Genomic DNA, 16,560 nt, shown 5'->3' with positions numbered 1-16,560 from the left:
CAATGTGACTTGATCGGGGTGCTTTATTTGTAAGCAAGCCCTTCCTGCAGGCAAGTTGTAAGCCCTAAGGGCATGTAGCCTGGCTAAAGACTCCAATCTCATTTGTTTTGAAAACATGAATTCAACAGTAATGATGTAGAAATGCATTCATGAATGTACAGACAGGCTGAAATACAATGTGATGAAAAAGTTCTCTCTTTCGTAGGAAAGGCTTTTCAGTCTGAGATCTAAAGGTTCCGCTTTTCATGAGTTCTGTTAGGGGTCCTTGTTAACCACTTTCCTTAAGGGATATGTGCGTTAGCTGGAGCTTCCACACATGCTCCAAACCACCTCCTGACCCTCTGCAGATATCAAAACCTTCAGCATTCCTCTAATTATTGCTAAAATCTCTGGTTTCCTACCAGCAGTCTCCACTTTAGTTATACATTACTCATCTATAAATCTGTGGCCCACCAAACAGGAAAAAGCAAGTTACAAAACATCCTGGTGAACGGCATCCTTCTTATAATGACTACTGCTCATTTTCACCCACAGTTAATTGTGAATCTTAAATGGAGAAGCTGTAGAATTCACAAACGCTGCTAAGAGCTTAGGTGTACCCAACTGCACAGTGTAAGGGGACTTGCATCTAACAGACAATAATCCTCCCACAACAGGCATTGCCCATACATAAAAATGATTTATAAGCTTGCTATTAACATTCATATTCTGAGATACATGAATTAAGAGTGACCAGCCAGTAGACACAATGGACAGTATAGCCAAAAGTTGAGGATTCAAATACCAACACAGGAGGATTTTGAGAGGTTCTAATGAAAATTCAGCATCCACTTAACCCACCTTTGAAATTCAACATGTAAGGATTTAACCTTAAAAACCAGAGGAATCTAGCAGTGATGAATATATATATGTGTACCCATATATGTACATACCTCATGACACAAACAGGTATTACCTTATTGCGTACAAAACCAGATGTGTGCTAAGAGACACCCACTTCCACAAGCCTGTGTGTGTGGAAGAGACAAGAGTGTTTGTGTCCACATATTCCAATCTTACCTGCTTTGGGACTGTCCAGGTTCCTATCTGGGAGGCAAACCAGGGCCTTCGAGTGGTATGCTTTTGTAATCTGTAAGAACCAGAAGAGAGATCTGTCAATTACTGCTGTAGGAGAAAAACAGCCTGGAATAAAGCACTACAGAAACACACACAAAAATGTACTAATCATGGCAGGGGGTTGTGTTTAATTTAAAACACATTTCCCTTACATAAGTAAATAACTGTGGTTGAGATGACTCTTGCTTGCATGACTTGAACCCCAATGCCTGACAGAAAACAAGGGCAGCTTTTGGCATGCTGATAGTACAGTTGGTTCCTCATCTAAAATAAGAAAATGAGCCTACTGAAACAGCAAGAGAGTACTGAAACTCAGTTTTCAATTTCTCTGCGGTGATGATCTGCCCTTTTTAGTACACTGAACTGCAAGGAGAAACATTACAGCCCGGGAGACTTAGGCAGACAGCCACATTTTTAATTAATTTGAACTTTTTCAGACCAAAAGTTTTACTTCTAGATGCGTTCCATTATAGTAATCAAGGCCCAAGATTATCAAGGCCAAGCCTAATACACTGGGGCACAGTTTCACAGCAAGTTAGAGAAGAACACAGCATTTGCAGCTATAACTATGTAGGACAGAAAATGTACAACTTGCTGTGCAACAACCGAGTTTGGCAAGAAGACATATGAACCAAATACCATTTAATCTCTCCTACACTTCAAACAGAAATTGAAAACCTTATGGGCTAAGCCATCACAGGATTTTAATAATCGGAGTTCCCTTTATCACGGGGGAACATCTGCAGGCAAGAGAAGAAATAAAGAAAAGCTGCTGCTGTTCAGCTGCTAAGTGGCCTTCTGGTGCAGGAGCTGGAAGAACTGCGGGGGCCGGGCCCCCTCTGGTGGACAGCAGCAGAACGTGAACGTCCCTCGGTCCTCTTCTCCAGACACGGGAGAGTGAGGTCTTCTCCCGCTCTGGTCACGACGCTCCGTTCCATCTGGCAAATTCAGCCGAGGCGCTTCTAAACAGGTAAGTTCAATTTCTTTCACTGTCCGGCTCCCTCCCGTGCACCTCTGTTGGTGCTCTCTGGGTAGGAAGGTTCTTTGAGTCGCTGCTTGTATTTTGTATTAAAGACTCCAAATTCCGTATTAAAACTCCAAATTACACCTGTCAATCGGGAGGCTGCACTATAACATTCAGATTGAAATTTCCTCTTCCTCTTTTCCCATTGACCAGCTCGATAGCAAAGACAACATCAAATGAAGTCTTTTATTTGAATAAATTCTGTTTTATATTTGTCTCATGTTGTGGTTTAACCCCAGCCAGCAACTAAGCACAGCGCAGCCACTTGCTCACTTCCCCCACTCCCAGTGGGACAGGGGAGAGAATCCGAAAAAAAGTAAAACTCATGGATTGAGATAAAGACAGTTTAATAGGACAGAAAAGGGAAAATAATAACAGAAAATACAAAACAAGTGATGGACAATACAGCTGCTCACCACCTGCTGACCGATGCTCAGCCAACTCCTGAGCCGCGGTGCCCCCCCCCGGCCAATTCCCCCAGTTTATATACTGGGCATGACGTCATATGGTATGGAATACCCCTTTGGTCAGTTGGGGTCAGCTGTCCTGGCTGTGTCCCCTCCCAGCTTCTTGTGCACTCCCAGCCTCCGCTGGCAGGGCAGTATGAGAAGCTGAAAAGTCCTTGACTTTGTTATAAACACTGCTTAGCAACAACAAAAACATCCACGTGTTATCAACATTATTCTCATCCTAAATCCAAAGCACAGCACTGTACCAGATACTAGGAAGAAAACTAACTTTATTCCAGCCGAAACCAGGACATCTCAATTCCCTGCCTTATGGCTACAGTACGTATAATTTCCAGGTAGTCTCTAATACAATTGCAGGACAGCTGCAAAGTTTAGCTTCCAACTTTTATAGTTGTCTTTCTAATGTTCTTTAGCATTAAAAACCCCCGAAAGCTTGAGAGGGGAAACCCCATTTTTTTTCCCTTTAAATTTAGCTTTGTTCAGATATTAATGACTCTTACTTCCTTTAATAGATCAGTCAGTTTCCTAATTTAATTGTGTAGGTGTTTACAGCGTGGACTTACCTATTAAACTGGAAAGAACGCAAAATGTGATTGCAAACCCACACGATTAACAAGATGACTCATGGGAACCAATGGTACCTAGAACTACACTTGGTAACTCTTTTTTATAAACACTGTAGGACATTCACTCCTGAAGACGTGCAAACAAACACTGGCAGAAGTACTGGCTGGGGATAACTGGAGTTTTGCAGTTTGGCAGATTTCTTGATCTTCTGAACGAGGATCTCACCACAGGTTTAAGACAAAAAAACAGAGTAACTTGAGCGCAACCCTGTCAGCATTAGAGAATACACTTTTTTGTCTTATTAACACCCAAAGACAGCTGATGTGCAAAAATGCAACACCCTGCTAACTCCGTCTGCTGTACCGGGAGTACGGCACGCATCGGTGTACAAGGCAGAGAAACTGCTGTAAGCAACTGTTGAAGCAAAAGCTTCAAAGAAACCAATGAAGCACACAGCCTGCCGGTCCTCCCTCTCCCAGTGCAAAAGTGACAGTGACTTTCGTTACTGTGGGAACATCCTAGAAAGAGAGCTAGGCCGGGGCAAGGGGGCCCCTGACGGGCGGGGAGGCCGAGGCCGCCCCGTGGCGTCGGGCCGACCGCCCCGTGTGCCCTCTGGGTGAGGAGGGGCGCAGGGGAGAGGCGCTGCCGAGCCCCCCCTCCTCCCCGACCCACCACCGCTGGACGTACGGGGCCAACTAATCCACCGCCATCTTCCAGAAGCCGGCCGCCGCCTCAGCCCCGCCGCCGGGCTCCCCGCCGCGCTGCCTGCCGGGAAATGGAGTCTCCCCGGGCCGCGAGCGCTGCGCGCCTCCCTGCCGGCAGGGCGGGACGGCGGCACCAGACTACAGGTACCACAATGCATCGCGCGGCAGAACCGGATGTTTTCGGGTCCCGAGCAGTGACGGGCGGCTCCCGGCAGGGCGGAGCCCTGGGCGGTGTAGTTTATCCGCGGAGAGCCGCCTAGCGGCTGGAGGCGGGGAGGGCGGCTTGAAGGACTACAACTCCCGTCGGGCCGTGCGCCGGGGCCGGGGCGGGGGGGGGGCGTCGTGCCGCGCCGCGCCGGCGCGGTGTGTGAGGGGCGGGAGGGCGTCGGTGTCTCGGCCTCCCCGTTACAGATAGTCCTGGCTCGCTGCTGCGTTTTCGGTCTGCGGCAGTTAAAGGACGTGTGGGGGGGGGGAAACTGTGCAGCTTGGCATAGCGGGGGCGCAGCGCGGTGCCCTAGCGCCGGGCCGGGCCTGGCCCGGTCGGCGGCCTCGCCTGCGGTAGCGGCATGGATAGCCGGTGCTATGGGTGTGCGTCCAAGTTCTCTGTCTTCAAGAAAGAGGCAAGTGCGGCTGAGGCGGGGGTCAGGACCGGCCGGTCCCGCGGGTGCCTCCCCCGCAGTGCGAGGGCCTGAGAGGGGAACCGGGGGATTGCCTCGCCCGGCGCCGAGGCACGCTTCCCGGCCAGCGTGGTAGCGTTGTTGTCCTTGCTTACTGAGCTCTCGCGGTGCCTAGTTTCAACGTGTCTTTAAATGTGTGCGATTACTGCAAAAAAAAGGAAAAAAAACCGTCACTGGATGTCATCCCTTTAACCCAATAGTCGGTCATTGTCGTAGAGAATTCACACACACGCACACTTTATTATACCATGGGGTGAAATGGTGTCTCTGCTTCCAGCAGGATTTATGTGCTGGTGCTTGAAGGCTCTTGAGAGTCTCTGTATCTTCAGCAGCAGCTAACGGTACAGTTCTCTTAGAAAATCAGTGTAACCTCAGCGTTATTTTTAGTGCACCTGGGCACGGGCATTGTTCCTGTGTACAGCCAGCTAGAGCAATGGGGTGTCTATGGTGACTAGGTGATGAAGCCCTGCCCTGCCCCTCTCTTGTATCTCCGCAGTGTGGATGCAAGAACTGCGGACGGTCGTTCTGCTCGGGCTGCCTGAGCTTCAGTGCTGTTGTCCCCCGCTGTGGAAGCACTCAGCAGAAGGTGTGCAAGCAGTGTCATGGAAAACTAACTGGGTAAGGTGGGAGTGTTTCTTCACCCAGAAGTCCTGCTTTGTGTCTTCATTTTGCATCCAAATGTTGCGTTGCAGATTTCTGTGTGAGAGCTTTGCCATGCACTTGTGCATGCACACTGCATGTACCCTGGAGCTTCAAGCCAGGCCATTACTGAACTGCTCTTACATGAGCTGTGCAGTCCAAAGATGGAAGTCAGGATTTGTGAGGCTGTTCTCTGTGATGACAGGGTAGTCTGAAAGAACCAGGTTTAAATCTTTATGGATGGACACTGAATGCCTGTGGATGTCTTAGCTAGACGAGACCAGGTTAAGCCCCACTGTGTTTTTGCCCAGAAATCTACAGCCCTTTGAAAGCACTGGCAGTCTTTTCAGATGTGTAGTAGTTGAACAGCCTGACAGTAAGATGTTCAAAGTGTTACTACCTCAGTGAGCAAACAGTGACACAAATCCTCATTGTTGAGGGGGTCTCTGCTATATGTAGCCTGAAGACTTAAAATTTTGTAGCATAAAATCGGTTTGCTTTTAAAAGAAAAAAAAATATTTGCAAACATAAACTGTAGATTGCCTGTTAAAAACAAAAAAAAGTAATCCAGTAGCAGTATGGGTTATACACGTGAAAAAGTAAGACAAGCGCAAGTGTACACCAGAACCACTCTCTCAACCAATTCTTCTGTGTCCTCTTCCTTGTCTTGCATTTCTCTTACCTCTCATCCCCACTTCTCTCCTATAGCAAGGAATTTTCACCAGCCAATGGGGAATTTTCTGGCTCAGCAGGTGTCTAGAGGAGAAGAGGCTCTTGTTAGCAGAGGTGTTAAATTCAGAAGCACTGGCTCATGAAAACACTGTGAGCTATTGATGGCGAAAATACAGTATTCGGTCTTTCCGTTTTGAAATTTTCTTATTGCCTTTTACAAATTCAAAGCCATTAAGAAAACAGGGCAGCCTTTCTCCACGTTTCTTTTTTTTCTTTTTTTTCTCATCTGTTTAATATCGGTACTGTAGAGTTACAGCAGAAAAAAATCATCCCTGACTGGATAGCAGGTAGATAATACACGTAGGCTGCAGCTCTGTAAGCTGCATGTATTGTTCTTCATGCAAATAGCTTTCAGAACTGAAACCTTAGAACTGGAAAGTGGTCCAACAATGTTGCATTCATTCGTTACTATACAGGCCTTAGCACAGCACAGATGTCTTTGTAGCTGTGACTTCTAAGAATGAATAAAATATGCTAACTACCTTACATAAGTGTGTAGTTTAGCAGCTCAACCTGAATAAAGCAAAGTAGAAGATAGTTACACAAGATGTGTTTGTGGTGTGCAGCGTTCAAGTGTGCTAGAAGATGTCATTATGATACTGTTGGTTATATAATAATTTTTATAACGTTTTGTTTAGCTTGTGCATTATATAATTGTGTGTTTGTTGCATGCCACAGCTCCTTTCAGAGTATTCTGCTGCATGGAAGCTAATTACACTGAGAGTCTTACCTAATTACTCTCTACTTGTTCTCTGAACTGGGAGGTGCAGGCTGTGGGAGGCAAGGGTATTTCAGCCCCACCTCCTTTGGATCACTGGTGACCACATTAAATCATATTTTGTCCAGATGCAAAACAACTGGACCAAAGGACTAGAAATGAAGTCCCCTGCTGTCCCAGGCAGCTATATTATTTTAATCCCTTCCATAAGCTGATCGCTGTCCATATTAATGAGGTTATGAAAGGGGCTGTACCAGGAGGTTGAGGAACGTATGCTGATTCCTCCTGAGTTGAGAGACTAGATGATTGAAGCATTGCCAGTATCCTGAGTTCAGAGAAATCGTTATTTTTTTCTTCCAGAGAGGGATCTCAAAGCAGTTCAGCAAAATGGTCGCCACCAGAAAACTACAAAAAGTGAGTTGCGCTTGTCAATCGGACGGTTGTTTCTGCTGCAGAGTAGCCTTTCAGGCCCTCTCTCCTCTTCCCCTATAGAGACCCGCAAAAGTGGGGGTTGTGGTGTGGGTATTTGCTTGTTCAGAGTTAGATTAAGGATGCAGCTTTTGTTTTGTTGTTTGGGTTTTTCCTTTGTTTGTTTGGGGGGGTGGGGTGTGTGCTCTTTTAAATAGACTCCTGAAGAGCCACCTGCCTATCTTTATCTGTGACTGATGGGGGTTGGCTTGGAAACAGGAACCTGGTGGTGAAATGTTCCTTGTCTCCTTGGAAATGGTGCCAGGTGTGCTGCTGCTGTGAGCTAAGGTTTTCCTTATGCTTGGGAGTACCTCATTGTGCCAATATGGGAGACCCTGGTACAGGAGGGAGTGGTTTCTGTTCTGTTCTACACTGATGTTCTTCAAATAGCCTGTTGGGTTCACAGGGGATATTTTCATATCTCAGGGTTTAAACCCCTGTTCTCAATTGTCATGTCTTTTTTCCGTCCTTGTCACAGGCGTGTAGCAGCCTTTGAGGCTAAGCAAAACCAGCTGAAAGAACAACAGAAGGCAGCTGCAAAACCCCCAGGTCAAGCAGGCTCCAGATACCGGGGGCTCTCAAAACAGGATAGAGCTATTGCAGAGAGACTGGAGAGGCTCAGGGAGGAAAGGAAACCGAGTGAGTTTTGGAGGATACTGGAGGTATTTTGGGTGGGAACACTGCTGCTTGGGAAACATGGAACCTTGAGGGAGAGGGAAGTGCTGGGCTTTCAGAGCCTGCCTTTTTAGGGAATTGAAGGGTTAACATTGGGCAAAGCATCCATGTCCTGCTGCCACAATGGCCAGATTCTACAATTATTTTAGATTAAAGTTCCAGTTTCTTTTTACTTATTGGGGTTTCCCTTGAAACTACTTCTCAGTTTTGGGGCAGTATCTTCCCTGTAAAACCGCTTTCTCATTTTCCATTTTTTGGGGTAAAAGGCTGTGTCAAGCCCAATAGAAGCAGAATGAAATGAGGGTCTTTGGCCAAACTGTTTTGCAGAAGGTTTCCTGTGGGTCATTGTCCTGGGCAACAGCAGTGCCAGTCTCTGTGAGATTGTGTTCTGGCCAGCCTTGCCTCACAGAGGAGAAAAAGGACTTTCATCCCAGTCCACAGCTGTCAGGTTCTGGGATAGCCTTGTGGGAGAATAAACTATTTAAAAAATGGTATGTGATCTCTAAAAGGGAAAGAACACACTGCAAAGTGGTTACCCGATTCTCATAGAATCATTTAGGTTGGAAAAGACCTTTAAGATCATCAAGTTCTACTGTAAACCTAACACTGCCAAGTCCACCACGAAACCATGTCCCTAAGTGCCACATCTACATGTGTTTTAAATACCTCCAGGCATGGTGACGCAACCACTTCCCAGGGCAGCCTGTTCCAGTACTTGATAACCATTTCGGTGAAGAAATTTTTCCTAATATCCAATCTAAACCTCCCCTGGCACAACTTGAGGCCATTTCCTCTCATCCTATTATGTGCTGGGGGAGGGAGGGTTTCAGTCTGATACGCCTAGGATTACGTTAAGAACTGTGGGAGCAATGGACTGTACTGTCTAAATGACAGTTGTTTCTCTGCCTATCCCTAGTATCCCGAGTCAGCTGATTGCCAAATGACATTACCCTAATACTCACGGCTAGGAGATAAACTGTGAAGGAGGCAAGGACTCAGAAAAAAAGGATAGCATTTAGTGTTAGGGTAGTCTCCAAGTCACTGCAGTATGTCCCCCCTTTCATGTCAGGGGCCGAGGGAGGTTTTTGCTTGGGTGTTTAGAGTCTGATTCCAGAAAGAAATACAATTTTAAGAAAAAAAAAAAAAGTGAAGCCTTTTGTTTTCAGTAATAGAGTAATCTCCTCCCTTGCATTATTTTGAATTGCAGAATCCATCCCTACTCAGGCTGAGATTGAAGCTAGGCTGGCTGCCCTGAAGGAGGACTGCTGGGGACCTGTTCCGTCCACACAGGAAATGGAGGACCGGTTGGCTGTCCTTCAGGGGAGAGATCCTCCTTCCCAGGCTCCCAGACCTGTAAGCTCCCTCGGCTCTTTAGCCAGCAATGTATTCTGAGCTGACACAGTAACTGGTGTCCCAGCATGTTAGCCATTCTCCCTTCTTCAGCTTTTTTTGTGTCCATGTTGCTCCCTTTAGAAATCTTTGTTTGCTGTTTGTGTCATTGCTCCAGAAGCAAATGGCCAGCCTTTACCAGTTCACTGCTTCAGTTTGAATGCAGTATGTTCCTTTATGTCAAATGTAGTTCATGTGTTTATTTTTAGCAATAGATGTTAAGTTTTTTCCTCTCAACCCATTTGTATACCTAAGTGGTCTGATATTTTTTCAGAGCTGTTTGTCTGTGTTTGGGGCTTATCAGCCCTGCCTTCTAATTGTATCTTGTAGTTGTTACTGCATTCCAGCTGCGCAAAATTCTGTTAATTATTCCAGAAATGGAAGCACACAGTGGTTAGCCTGAGACTGCAGAGGAATGAGTAGGATATATGCCTTCAAAGCCTATATAAATGATCTTGTCTCTGAGAAATCATTTCCTCATGCTCCTTTTTCAGCAGCGCTGCACACCCAGCTGTTATCACAGGCCTCAGTGGCGCTGCTGGCTGGCACTGTTGAGAATGGCACTTTATCTACATTGGAGGTAGTGGCAAAGCTGGGGTTGGGACCCAGCAGCATGTACTCCTGTACATTCAGCAGCACTTTGCCTTGTTTGCTTGACTGCTTTTAGAGTTGTGCACATTCAGCACTTCTGAGAATGAAGCCTTGAAGGTCTTACACCAGGTAACTGTGAGCTGAGAATCTCAAGATCAGTGGATGCATCTTTTTATGCTGCTTTCACCTAGGGTGATCTTGGTTACCAAACTTTTCCTTTGATTGAGTATCCCACTTTCCTCTCGTTTGCCTTTTCCCACGCCCTCCTTTTTTCTTAGGTACACCAACCTCCTGATACCAGAAGTCTGGTCCAGCAGACAGATGACCTGTTAACTCAGCTGTCTGAGGAAGTTGCCATTGATGAGCATTATAGACCAAGAGTCCAGCCTCAAGGTATCTATTTTGGCTTCCAAAGACCTGATTCTGTCTAATAATGTATGTGCTGTAGTGAGAATGGAATATGTGCCTCCCTATCTAGCTTACAGGTGAGCTGGGTGTCCAGTTTGTCCTTATCTCCCCCTTATGACTCCTAAATTGACCAAGAACAGCCATCTGACTCCATACTGCGTCTCATTGTCTTTGCTTGGGAGATGGTTCCTTCTTCTCAGGGTTGTATTATTCAGATTGCTCCTCTCTGTTTCTCTGAGGTGACCCTTCCCTGGGGAGGAGCTGTTGCTAACTCCTAACACACCTGTGCTCTGTTACAAAACATCGGAATCTGGGATACCATTATCCTCCTAGCTGCGGTGCTTTCTCTGTAATCTCACTGTAAACCACAAATTAGTTCGCTTTCTTCTCTTCGTGTACAGTGCAGATCCTACTGCGGCATGCCTTCTCCCATTATTACCCAGATTAATGGAGAGCAGCGAGCTGCTCTCATACCATTGCTTTAGTCATGTTGTCTGTGCCAAAGGACATTGCTGCTGAATCACCAGCATGTTCTGTCTGTCTGTTTGCAGCTGTTAGTAGCCAAAGTTTGAATGATCTCAATCGGGAAAGTGAAGATTTTGTTTGTCTTGAAAATCTGGACCCAAAACAGCTAGAGGAAGAGAAGAATAAACTTCTGGCAGAAGCTGCTGCTGAGCTGCGGGAAGAGAACACTAGGCAGGAAAAGATCCTACAAGTTGCCAAGAGACTGGCAGCACTCAGAGGCGAGGACCCAGAGAAAGGTGGGTAGCAGACAAAAATACAGTGCCAAGAGAGGAACCAAGTTCCTGTGACAGTTTCTTTTCTGAGAGGTGTTAATCCATTTAATTCCTCTGTTCTGCAAGAAACAGACCGACATTTGGTTCTGTCTGTAAAGTACAGGTTGGTTCATCATGAAATCAGTATGAAAGATCTTAGTTGAGGGTAAAGGCCAGAGCTGTAAGGTCAGACTGCTTTGTCTTGCACCCTTCTTTGAGGTAATTCTAGCATGCTCTGGTGAGGTTAACAAAGCTTTTAAAAGAAAAGCTCTGGTTTTGGTGGGGATTTTTTCCTTCCCTCTTCCAAATATTAAAAACAAACAGTAAGGCCCTGTTTGAGGAGTCCCCATCTGAAAAGGATCTGTCTCTGCCAGAGCCAGAATGCCAAAAGCAGCTCACACCACCAAGGATTGTCTGTGGCACGTAAGTGGGCACAAGGTTTGAGGCAGGTGTGGGACATAATCTCCTGTCTCTTGCTCCTGCAGTTACACTGGAAACCTATAAACTGCCTGACAGTGATGAGGAAGTGGCTGAGGAGGAAGCCATTCGCAGAGTGCTAAAACAGGTCAGAAGTGGCAGCGGTGGCCTTGTTTATCTTCGTCTCAATTATTCCCAGTGTGTATGTTACCTGGTGAGCGTGCAAAGGATGTGTTTCTGTTCCTGGACAGAGTTTCATTCCTTCCCCTCCTAGTGCTTTTCCAATATTAGCTCCCATGGGCCATTCAGCTACATGCTATTGACATTACTTCTAGTCTGTCACACTGTCTCTCATTCATGCTTAGTGTCTCTTTATGGTGCATGTCTCCAACCCCACTCTGCTGGTACTTCCTTACTTCTTGTTTCATCTTTTCCCTCACCCAGCTGGAACGTGGATATGTGTGCTGTTTAGCACAGCTTATGCCTAGACTTCTCCCTAAAGTGTCTATGAATTGTCTTGCAGGCAGACATGAGCTTTCTGTGCTTAAGCTTCTGCCTGATTACAGACCACACATGTGTGATTAGCATGGTGTTGAGGGTCTGCTGATAGCTGCACTGCAAAGCAGAGTGTGTTAACTGAAGGTCTCTGCTGCTACACTGACTGTTCACAATGTACACACAGTGTTCAGAGTGCAGAGCAAGCTCACATCTGTCTGGATAACACCAGATGTATTTAGACTTGTCATCTCCCATTACTGCATGAGAGCAAGGAGAAGGCCAGGAAGTTTAGAGCCTAGAATGAGGTTCCCAACTGTGTTTGAAACAAGAGGCTTCTTGCTTTCTCTTGTTACCAGCTTGCAGAGGAAGCAGCCCTGGATGAAGCAAGTGGATTCAACATTCCTCCAGATCAGACCACACAAGCAGGACCCTCACAACAGAACCTGTGTAAGAAAGCGAAGCAAAAGGTCAGTGAGCTGGTCAGGATCTCTTGGAATGACATATTCCAGGGTCTCAGGATAGTACAGTTCTGCAGCAAAAGTTTGTTCTATCCTAAGCTTGATGCAGGAAAAAACCAACAACCAGCTTCTCCAGAGCAGACAAGCTGAGGTGGCTCCTGCAAGGCTGACCAGCCCTGAGTGCAGCTGTGAGTCATCCTTGTACTTTTAAAAGGAATTGTTCCCTGGAATACAATTCCTTTCAGGCTAGCTTTCTGCTGAATGGGATGGTGTCCTCTAAACCCAGAGAAGTTAGCACAGACCTTGCAAGATGGATATTAGAGAAGGGATTTTTGACTCACCAATATAATTAGACCAAGGCGGCCATGGTCTAGTACCATACAGCCTGAATCAGGGTAAGTGGGAAGTTTGCCAGTGCTTTCAGCATGTGCAGAATAGGACCTCTAGATAGTAATCGACTGTGTGTTCTCATATAATGTCAGAGGAAGGAATTAGTAACAAGATGTCCTATGCTCAGAATGGAATCCAGCCTATTGTGGAAATACATACACCTTCTCTAAAGTATATTACAAGAATTAAATGGACCTGTGACTCACAGACACCTGACAGGCCTGTCCCCAGTGGAAGAAATTATTTAATTGTAAGCATTATTGAAAACATCCATCTCATAGGTATGCCACCTTGCACTTCTGGGATTACTGATGTAAAAGATAGTGCCATCTTATTGCTGTTGTGTTAGGAAGCTGCCTTTGCCAGTGTCCAGGCACTGTGTCCCGGTGTGTGTATGGCTGTCCAGTTCCACAACAGTTCTCTGTAAAACAGAAGGAGACGATAGATGGCCTTAGGGATAGATTTTAGATCATGATTTCAGAAGATCTTTTTGGCCCAACCTCAGGTAGAAATCAATAGTCGGGGCCTTTTGGCAAATCATGTCCTTTGTCCCCCAGTTTTCTTTCTACAATAGGAAGAAAACAACTCCCCACTGCTTTTCCTTCCCACATAACTGCTTTCAGCAAAACTGCTTGATCACTTGCTTTTGCAGCAGGGATTGTCTATCACTTGGTATTGCTGTGGTGCCTGCCAGAAGATCTGGGCTTCATGCCCGTAACACCGTATGGACAATGTTGGTGTATATTGCTGTAGACATTAAATGAGGGGGAATACCTCTTTACCTTCTGAGCAACATAGGTTCATCAGCAAATGATAGGGAGTACCTTGGGTTTTTATTTAACCATCTAGATACATATAGAGCCTATCCTTGTGCTCTGGGCAAGTTCATCTCACAAACTTAGAATCAACAGAGTGAACTATGGTATATATGATAGGTCATTGTGGCCATCATGCATTGCAGTGAAAGCCCTGTATTGTCTCTGCTGGGGTTTGAATTCTGTGTGTGTGTTTTCTTTCTGAATTAGAGCCAGATTCCCACCACCACTGCTCTTGCCAGGGCAGATGACAGCGATGAGGATGAGTTACCCTGGTGCTGTATCTGCAACGAAGATGCCACTTTGCGCTGCCATGGCTGTGACGGGGACCTCTACTGCCAACGCTGTTTTCGGTAAGTCTCACAATTCCTCTTGGTCTGAGAGGTGGGTCACAGGTAAGCTTGGCTGCTTCGGTTTGTTCTTTCCATTGGGCAGAAAAGCAGGCAGTAGGAGGGAAGATTTGAGGAACACAGATCTGAGCTGAATGCTAGTCATTATGGAAATACTTTGCATGATCAGTAGTTATCCCAGGCTTCAGGGACTAAACTGGTCCTAGACAGAAATGTTCTGTCTGTGCTGCTACAGTGCATGTTTGGACACATTGTCTGAGTGTTCTCTGGGGCAGCTGATGTGCTGCATTGCGTGGGATGGGATAAGCGAGACCATTGTTCAGTGACTCCTATGGCTTGTTAATGACATTGATGGTTGATCTGGGCTGGATTCCCATAAGAGGAGAGATCAGATAGTAAAAATTCCTGTGGCTTTTCCTAGGTTGAGACTCTGCAGTCTTAAACCATATAAAAAAATATTTGTTGAAATATGTGTGGGTGAACCTGTTTTCCTCAGTCAGGCCTTGCAGCAGCTATAGTCTTGGTTCTTAAACATCTGTAGCTTTATTTTTGACAAAAAAGTTGCATGTATCAGATTTGGAGGGTTAATTCCTTTGAACAGAAAGCTATTCCTCACAGCTTGTGTGGCTTCTCTTTTTCATGCCTCAGAAGTATTGGGTAGTTGGCTGTGTTCTCAGATTAGTGCTGGATGACATTTAGACAGCAGGATGCTAAGAGTCTGGTTGGGATAGTAAGAGATGCTTTTGTGTATATTCCCTCATTTCCTGCAAATGTTTTTTAGAGAGATGGAAATGGAGTTGGGGGGGGAGAACATATGAAAATGGTAAGAAGACATATGACTGGCAATGATAGATGATTAAAAACAAAACAAACAGACAAAAGTATCGGACAGCAAACATCAGTAAAAGCAGAATCAGCAGTCTGGCAGGTAAGTGAGTGTATCAGTTGCATGCTGCAGATGCAAGCTTGTGTCTTACTCAACACTGCCTGCTTCTGAGCATGGTTAAGACAGCTGCCAATACACTGCATTTTAGCCACAACAGTTATTTTTTGGAGTTGTGCGCAGCAGACTGTCATTTTGACTGCTGTCGTAGGAGTTGCTAATGCACCTGGGAATCACAGACATGGTGCTGAAAATGAGCCACCAGTTACGTGAATCTCTCAAAGGGGGAAGAGACGGAGACACCTATTGTCATTTCCCATTTCAGCAAGCAAGGATGAGCAGAACTTTCCACAAAGTACCTCAGAGGTTTCTGTTACGAGCAAATATTTAAAGTAGTCAGTCCATGTGGCTGCCAGTCAGGTCCTCACAGATAACCCACGGGAAAGGTTTCTAGTTAAGGGCTGCTGGGAGACATTTTCTGCAGTGGCTAAGGGTGAGTTCTGTGCCTGAGTATTTAATTCTGACTGCACTTTGTGTTTGCTTTTCAGGGAAGGCCATGATGAGTTTGACCTGAAGGACCACCACACCTCCCGCTATCAGCTTCCTTGCAAGTAGAAGTGATCACACTCTTCGTGGGTAGAAAAGGAGATGGAGAATGGGAAACGAGAGGAGTCGGCCAGATGGGAAGAGTCCAAGTGGATTTGCAGCCAAAATGGGTGATGTTTTGGACAGTTAAAGGATATGCTGTAATCTGAGAGAGGTTTGGAGGACGTGTGACTTTGTCCTCACAGATACAACCAGCGAAGTGCAGGGTTTGCTGTGCATGCTTGGGGATAAATGAGGACATGATATGAGGAGGTGGATACGAGTCTATAAATACAGACGGTAAGGCAGTATGGGTAGCAGTAAAGATGTGTGTTTAAGGCAGTACTGACTGGCTGCTAAGTAACTTCCTGCTTTTGCTAACAGCTTACACACTGATTCAACAGGCAACAAAGCACTTTGCACTAAGAAAACTGTCTACGTCGTGATCACTTGTGTGATGAGAACTTCCAAAGCATAATAAAAACTATTTGCGGAGGCCTGTGGTTAAAGTCTCTCCTCGAAATGCCTGATAGCCCTTTACAAAATGTTGCCGTCTTGTAATGGTGTGTTAATCCTAGTGTCAAGTGGCTTAGGGAAAGAAATGAAGGATCATGAAGTCATCAGAAATGTTTCTGTGGTGTGGCTGAAAAAGGTGCAGGGGCTACTCTGCCTTGATGGGCAGTGTTGCTCATGTACTTGAAATGAAGGATGCTTTGTAAAGGTAATCTGCTACTGATGCACAGCATTGTGATCTGCAGTGGCTGTGCTGAGGTTCCATGTGGTCTGCAAGAGCAGTGTGTTAGTCTGGAAGAGTTGTGTATTAGTCTGAAAGCAGGGTTTGGCTCTTTTTATTATGTGGTTGCCTGGTAGGACAAAGATGTTACCTGTGTGATGCTTTTTATCTGGTTATGAGAGAAGCTCAGTTTAATATGCTCATATCCCTCCCTGGAGATGGTCCAGATGCAAGTGGCACTTGCCAGTGACGAAAGCACCCAGAATTGCTTCAAATACCTGACTAAACTTGCCCTAAATTGGCTGTAATATCCCATCAGGATGAGCTCTTCCCAGGACTATAATGTGACTTCCAAGAGAGCTGTCTAAGGTTGACAAATTCCAATGGCAAAAAAATCAAGGATTTGCCTTTGACAGGGAGTTTCCATTGAATCTTGCCTGTCTGGTTTGACGCTGCTGCTCCCAGCTGTCTGCCCTG

At 45.9% G+C, this 16,560-nt stretch overlaps 2 protein-coding genes across 2 annotated transcripts in view; one reads left to right on the top strand and one right to left on the bottom strand.

Annotated features, from left to right (window-relative positions):
• LOC115334815 (transmembrane protein 263-like) overlaps positions 1 to 3,939 on the bottom strand; it is a 246,604-nt gene extending 242,665 nt beyond the window's left edge. Inside the window, exons 1-2 of the mRNA XM_029999515.2 lie at positions 3,865 to 3,939; positions 1,060 to 1,129 (exon numbers count right to left, since the gene is read on the bottom strand). The gene's annotated coding sequence lies outside the window, so the exon portion shown is untranslated. The remainder of the gene's footprint in view (positions 1 to 1,059; positions 1,130 to 3,864) is intronic.
• Positions 3,940 to 4,237: 298 nt separating this feature from the next.
• ZFYVE19 (zinc finger FYVE-type containing 19) lies at positions 4,238 to 15,845 on the top strand. Its single transcript, XM_030039805.2, has 11 exons — positions 4,238 to 4,501; positions 5,055 to 5,176; positions 7,008 to 7,061; positions 7,594 to 7,754; positions 8,998 to 9,143; positions 10,049 to 10,163; positions 10,730 to 10,939; positions 11,440 to 11,519; positions 12,226 to 12,336; positions 13,743 to 13,885; positions 15,314 to 15,845. Exons 1-11 carry the CDS (start codon positions 4,448 to 4,450, stop codon positions 15,378 to 15,380), a joined length of 1,263 nt encoding a protein of 420 aa, XP_029895665.1. The 5' UTR covers positions 4,238 to 4,447; the 3' UTR covers positions 15,381 to 15,845.
• Positions 15,846 to 16,560: the final 715 nt, after the last annotated feature.

Source organism: Aquila chrysaetos, chromosome 2 (assembly GCF_900496995.4).
Source record: "Aquila chrysaetos chrysaetos chromosome 2, bAquChr1.4, whole genome shotgun sequence".
Lineage (NCBI taxonomy): Eukaryota > Metazoa > Chordata > Aves > Accipitriformes > Accipitridae > Aquila > Aquila chrysaetos.
This window is presented reverse-complemented; position numbering and strand designations above follow the sequence as displayed.